Here is a 7,276-nt window from a genome sequence, read left to right as displayed (position 1 = left end):
AATAGTAATTAATTATGGGTATCAATTGTCATGTTTAAGAAACTTATCCTAGAATTATTTATAAGATTGGGGATTCTGATTCTAATTTTGTGGATTCTCCATCCATAACTCTAAATTTTATAGTCATATAAGTTCTTCTCGTTATTCGATTCAACTTGTGTGTTTTTCATTGAGCATTTTATATTTCATGTGCAATCCTCATTTTCTGAAGGAAGAATTTGAAATGTATACAGTTTTAAAGAGAATGAATACACGAATATGCATACATGAATGCAATACATACATGATTTTCCTGATTAAAAAAAAAAATCAATGCAATGTATACATAGTATGAGTGAAATGAATACATAAAGTGTTTAATTTTTTAATATGTATACATTGGACGGGATAACATAGCTATAAATGTATAGTAATACTCAGTGAATGAACACACCATTCTTCTATATATCATCAAGTATACTGTTTAATTTTTTATTATCAAATAACGAATAAAAAATATATGAAAATTCATAATTTACATTTTTAGGTGGTTATGTATTGTATATATAATTTTGTATGTTTCCGTTATTTTTGTTTTTGAGTGATTTTGGTTATACAAGAAAAATAAAAAATAAAAACTATAAAAATGTCATTAACTAATTTTAGTCATTTTGTGCTTATTTTTTATTTGTCTATTAAATGTTAATTAATGTTGAACTATTTATTGCTAATTGTTATTAGTTGTATATATATGTCATTTCCTCAAAAACCTTATTTTAAACTGAATAAATGTTTGAGAAATGAATCTTCACTAATAAAATGAAAGTTTTTTTTAAAAAAAATAAATTAAAAATTAAAAATTATGTAGTCAATTAATTAAAGTTATTAAAATTTTCTCATGAAATTCTAATATTATTCACTTTATTTAATTTTTTTAAAAATGGAATCTCATTCTTTGATCACGTTCTGGCAAAAAAAATATTTAATATATGAGGGTACTTTTTCTAAATATGATTTGTAACCTCTAAAAGTAGCAAAATCACTCAAATCAACTAATATAGTTAGAAAGGGTGAAACTTATCTATATTGAATGTTCATATCAATTTAATATATACATGTTATGTGTTTAATGTTACAATTTATTTTATTCAATCTTAATTAATTAACATGTGTTTTACTTCATTAAATCACATAATAATAATAAAATTTAATGTAAATACTCGATATGAATAAATTTTTTCCAGAATTAATTTTTTTTCCTGGAAAGATCAATATCTCAAAATAGAGTGACATAATATCGTCTTAGATTAGCATATTTGTAAGAATATTGTTTTATTATATTTTGAAACAATTGAAGTTGGACTAAAAAACCGAGTTGTATTTAATCATAATTTTACAAATAATATTTGATTGTTTAAACTTACTTTTCCTAAAATATATGAAATATAATTTGCAATAAAAAATATAAGTTAATAAAATTAGAAAATAAGTGTTTCCACATTTTCAATATAATTTCATATTATATTTAAGAATTTTACGTATAAATACAAATTTTATATAAAATAAATAAAAAATTAAACTAAATAAAAAGTTGTAATTTTCTGTGATTGAACAAATAGTTTCATTTTCTTTTATTATATTCACGGATAAGGGTAACTGTATTTGCTAAATATTGCATGTTTGAAAACGGAATGGAGGTAACAACATGCATAGTGACCACCGATTTCATTAGATCTCTCAGATAACCTCATTCAATTTATTAACTTTATCTAAACTTTCACAATTTTGTTCTTTTTTATTTTAAATTTGAGGGTGTCTTAGTGGAATGGGTGATCTAAAGCCAAAATTTAGAAAAAAAAATTACTTTTATTTAACATTTTTTTATATTTTGTTCTCTTGAATTCTAAAAAATCATTGTTGTTGATTATGATTTAATTGTTTTTTTGATTTGATGAATAATATTTTTTCTTTGTAATATTTTGTAAGACAAGAATAAACATATATAAATTATTATATGTCATACAACAATACAAATATTTAAAGACCTATTGTTAGATTATAATTTTAAAAACTTTTTTAATATATTAATTTTTACATAACTATCAAAATTATTCTCAAAAGTGTTTAAAATGTAAATTGTTTCATTGTATGAACCAATTGTAGTATAATTTTTTACTTATATAATATTTTGTATTATTTTTAATTACAAAAATCATTGTTATAGTGATTGTTAATTTGTTACCTTAAGAGTCTATTGTTAAGACAATATTTTTTAATATTTAATTATTTGATAATTTAATCAGTTTGAGCTTATATTTAATAAACATATCATAGAAGTGAAGACAATTTTACAAATTAAAATTGAAAACATGATTGATTCAAATTGAAATGAAACAAATAAATTAAGAAATAAAAAATTATTATTAATTTAACTGTCAACGATTTTTAACTATAATTACACTAATAATTTTTCTGTATTAATTGTCAATAATGGAGAAATAGTGTTGGGCAGATAGAATATACTAACAATAAATACATATTCTTTTTATGAGAAAACAACAGTTTTAGTCCTTGTTTATTGCATAATTCTAGTTTTAGTTCATGTGCTATTTGACTATGCGCATTTCATTGTCAATTATTTTAAATATGCATTTTTGTCCAAGTTAACTATTTAACATAAATACTTTTTAAAAACGTATATAATAAAATAAAGTATTGGTGGTTCTAAATGCTTAAAGAATATGTATATAAATTAAAATTATATTTTTATATATCTTTAGAGCATATACAATTATAATGATTATCTAAAATATATAAATTGACTCCATTTATTTCTATAATTGCTCTATTTTAATTCATCAACAATTCGTTCTTCTTTTCATTTTCAATGATTACTAATTAAGACCAAATATATTTACATATGAAAGGGTTTAGTAGGTGGACCTGCTTCTTAAGGTGAACTTATCAATGGTGTTTTAATAATTTCTATTCTTTAAAAAATTTAATATTTTATTTTTTCATAAACGTATTTTTTCAAAGATTTAAAATCACCAATATTCAAGTTATTTTATTTTATATATATTTAAGTAATCATTCGGTTAAATAGTTGAATTTCTTTAGCTTCAAGAATCAAAATCGCAAAATTTTAAATAATTAAAGGTTAAATGTATAATCAAACGTATAAAAAAGATTAAAAGTAAAATTATACAGTAATGCAAGGACTAAAGTCGCAATTCTTTTTTTTTTTCCAAATAACTCACTACTACTAGGTATTTATTTCGTTTCTTCAATGTGTGCTATGGGTTAATACGGCGCTTCTTACAATCAATACTAAAATCGCCTTCATCAGAGCTGCTTCTCTTTTATGTATGTATCTTCTTCATCTTCTTTTTTATTCTTCGTTTTATCTAGCCGCTTTCGGTATGTTTTTGTATTTGATCGAACTGAATTTAGGGTTGAGCCGCCATTGAATTTGATTCCATATATGAAAAACCTCTAACAGTAGTTACTTATTTGCAATGAAGTAATAGGTGAGCTGGTGGTTCTATCTGGGTAGGTTTTAGGATAGAATTTATGTGTTGTCATATGGTATTTTGATTTGTAATGCATGTCATAATAGTATTTGAAGATACTAAGGCTCGTTCTCGTTTGGTACGATGGATAAGGAATAACTAATCTCGTGATTAATTTTGGGATGAATTTATCTCATGTTTAATTGGGATAAAATTGCAGGATAACTTATCCCGGATTGAGCGTGGACAACTTATCTATGTGTTGTAATCTGGTATTTTCATCTGTAATGCATATCATAATAGTGTATATATATGTGTATTTATATTATGGTACCAAGGGCTCGTTAGGTATGAGGGATAAATTAATGGAGTTTCGGATCTGGCGATTATTTTTAGTATGAATTTATCTTTATATTTGGTTGGGATAAAATGGTGGAATAACTTATCTCAAATTGGGGGTGGAAAAGTAATCTAGGTATAACTTGTACGTAGTCATATCCGACATTGAGGTTGAAATAACAATCCGGAATAGCTAATTTTGCGATAATTTATTGCGGGATAACTTGTTCCCCGACCAAATGTGCCCAAGGGCATTGACTGGACAAACATAATGGTATAGTCTAGCTGTAAATTTGGGCCTAGAGGCTGAAAAAGTTCTTTTTCTTGATTGTATATGTATTCACAGGCTAAGGATTTTAAGATACATTTGGTAAGCTTTTCAATGGGAGATATTTTATGTAATTTGAATTGTTGAGTTTGGTTGGTTGAGAGAGATTCAGTTGGTTGATGGTTTTGATTTTTGTTTTTGTGTGTATACCGATGCAGTCTCAACCGTATAGTGCAAATCGAGATAATAAAAGATGGTGCAGTACAATTTTAAGAAGATTACAGTGGTTCCTAATGGGAAGGACTTTGTTGATATCATTCTGTCTCGCACACAACGTCAAACTCCTACTGTTGTGCACAAAGGATATGCTATCTCTCGTATACGTCAATTTTACATGCGCAAAGTGAAATATACGCAGCAGAATTTCTATGACAAGCTCTCCACCATTATTGATGAGTTCCCTAGGCTTGATGACATCCATCCTTTCTATGGGGACCTTCTTCATGTTCTCTACAACAAAGACCATTACAAGCTTGCCCTTGGCCAAATTAATACTGCTAGAAATTTGATTTCTAAAGTAGCTAAAGATTATGTGAAACTGTTGAAATATGGTGACTCACTCTATCGGTGCAAGTCCCTGAAAGTTGCGGCTCTTGGACGTATGTGCACTGTTATAAAGCGCATTGGCCCAAGTTTAGCTTATTTGGAGCAGATTAGGCAGCACATGGCAAGACTTCCCTCAATTGATCCCAATACTCGAACCATCTTGATTTGTGGATATCCAAATGTTGGAAAGAGTTCATTCATTAACAAGATTACTAGAGCAGATGTGGATGTGCAGCCTTATGCCTTCACTACAAAGTCCTTGTTTGTCGGTCATACTGACTACAAATATCTGAGGTATCAAGTGATTGACACTCCAGGTATCTTGGATAGGCCATTTGAGGATCGTAATATCATTGAAATGTGCAGTATTACAGCTCTAGCACATCTGAGGGCGGCTGTGTTATTTTTTCTTGATATTTCTGGGTCTTGTGGCTATAGCATTGCGCAACAGGCTGCTCTTTTCCACAGCATCAAATCGCTTTTTATGAACAAACCATTGATGATCGTATGCAACAAAACGGACTTGCAGCCATTAGATGGGATTTCTGAGGAAGATAAGAAGTTAGTCACAGAGATGAAAGATGAAGCTATGAAGACAGTGATAGGTCAAGGTGGCGAGGCAACAGATGAAGCAGGTGTGCTTTTAACTATGAGCACTTTGACCGAAGATGGTGTAATTTCAGTAAAAAATGCAGCTTGTGAGAGGTTATTGAATCAAAGGGTGGAGTTGAAAATGAAGTCGAAAAAGTTGAATGACTGCTTGAACCGTTTCCATGTTGCTATGCCAAAACCACGTGACCAGAAAGAGAGGCCACCATGCATACCTGAGGTAGTGTTGGAAGCCAGAGCGAAGCAGGCCGAGGCAGATGCTGAGAAACAGAAAAGGAAGCTTGAGAGAGATCTGGAGAATGAGAATGGAGGTGCTGGTGTTTATTCCGCGAGCTTGAGGAAGCACTATCTATTAGCAAATGAAGAGTGGAAGGAAGATATAATGCCTGAAATTTTAGATGGGCACAATGTCTATGACTTTGTTGACCCTGATATCTTACAAAGGCTTGAAGAATTAGAGAGAGAAGAAGGTCTTCGTCAGGAAGAAGAAGGAGATGATGATTTTGAGATGGACGGTGCAGAGCTTACCCCTGAAGAAAAAGCAGCATTAGCTGAAATCCGGAAAAAGAAAAGTTTGCTCATTCAACAACATAGAATGAAGAAGAGCACCGCAGAGAGCCGACCCACTGTACCTAGAAAGTTTGACAAAGACAAGGAGTTCACTTCAAAAAGAATGGGAAGACAATTATCTGCTTTGGGATTGGATCCAACTCTAGCTATCAATCGAGCCCGAAGTAAATCAAGGGGTCGTAAGCGAGAGAGATCAGTTGAACGTGGAGATGACATTGGTAATGATGCAATGGATGTAGACGAGATTACTCCTAGCAAGAAGCAACGTAGATCTAGATCACTTTCCATGTCAAGATCAAGGTCAATGTCACGACCTCGAAGTGAATTTGTTCCAGGGGAGGGCTTCAAGGACAAACCCCAGAAGGAAAAGGCTATAAAGATGTTTAAGAATTCTGCTAATAAGAGGAACAAGGATGCTCGACGGGGAGAGTCTGATAGAGTCATTCCTACTCTGAAACCAAAACATCTCTTCTCTGGTAAGCGATCAAGTGGCAAAACTGACAGGCGGTAGTCACCAGGTATATCTTATACACACCCTTCTAAGTTCATTCCGTGATGTATTACAGCCTTACCGGTCTTAGAATATGCTTTCTCTATAACGTTCTTGCCTTTTAAGAGAAGTCTTATTTTGTTGTCGTCTTCATAGATGTGTTTTGTATTACTTTCGAGAGTGCAAGACTACAATTATTACCTTCTTTATCGGGTGGTCATGGAATTTGCTGATGTATCAAGATGTATCACCTCAGCTTATTTTGGGCTCTCTGTTGTGCAATTTTGGAACTTGCCTTTTTTTCCAAGTTTGTATTTTTCTTCAGCGGTAATTTTGATAGAATTTTATTTTACCTTAATATAAGATATACGCAACATGTCAAGACTCAACCTGTTGCAGTTTTGTTATGGCAACACAAGACTACAGATTTTTAAGTATTTAAATTTTTGAGATGCAGCTGTGTTTTGCTGCCTTGTTAACTATTTGTTCATATAATATTATACTTTTGTTATGTTTTAATCATTGAATTTTTTATACAATGGAACACTACAAAGGCAATAGTCTTTATTAATAACCATAACTAATCGATACTTACTAGTCACTACTCCCTTTTGTCTCACGTGAGGTAGTTTGATTCGACATAAAGTTTAAGAAAGAAAGGAATAAAAATTTGTGTGATATAAATCATTTCATTAACTTTAAAATGAATATTTTATTGTTCAACTGTTACTTAATATAGAAATGTGTAATTTTTTTAAGATCGACGGAAAAGGTAAGGAAGTTGGATAAATTGGGAGGGAGTATTAAAAATGACAAGGTACTGCCACCTGTGCTATAATAAAGACAACTCATGGGACTTGATTAAACAAAAAACAAGACTACAGGGATTCAACTCGTGATAAA

General features: G+C 30.2%; 1 protein-coding gene across 3 annotated transcripts; it reads left to right on the top strand.

Moving 5' to 3' along the window:
* Positions 1 to 3,255: 3,255 nt before the first annotated feature.
* Positions 3,256 to 6,823, top strand: LOC107026471 (nucleolar GTP-binding protein 1-like). Of its 3 annotated transcripts, none has more exons than XM_027918607.1 (3): positions 3,256 to 3,345; positions 4,317 to 6,401; positions 6,530 to 6,823. In XM_027918607.1, exon 2 carries the CDS (start codon positions 4,352 to 4,354, stop codon positions 6,392 to 6,394), a length of 2,043 nt encoding a protein of 680 aa, XP_027774408.1. In that variant the 5' UTR covers positions 3,256 to 3,345; positions 4,317 to 4,351; the 3' UTR covers positions 6,395 to 6,401; positions 6,530 to 6,823. The 3 variants fall into 3 exon arrangements, with proteins under 3 accessions (XP_027774408.1, XP_015082931.1, XP_027774407.1); XM_027918606.1 differs by adding an exon at positions 3,712 to 3,763 and having other exon boundaries at positions 3,293 to 3,345; positions 4,317 to 6,816; XM_015227445.2 differs by having other exon boundaries at positions 4,317 to 6,816.
* Positions 6,824 to 7,276: the final 453 nt, after the last annotated feature.

This window comes from Solanum pennellii, chromosome 7, assembly GCF_001406875.1.
Source record: "Solanum pennellii chromosome 7, SPENNV200".
Taxonomy (NCBI): domain Eukaryota; kingdom Viridiplantae; phylum Streptophyta; class Magnoliopsida; order Solanales; family Solanaceae; genus Solanum; species Solanum pennellii.
This window is presented reverse-complemented; position numbering and strand designations above follow the sequence as displayed.

Coding starts and splice junctions, on each gene's coding strand:
- LOC107026471 (XM_027918607.1), top strand. CDS start 4,352: ATGGTGCAGTACAATTTTAAGAAGATTACAGTGGTTCCTAATGGGAAG.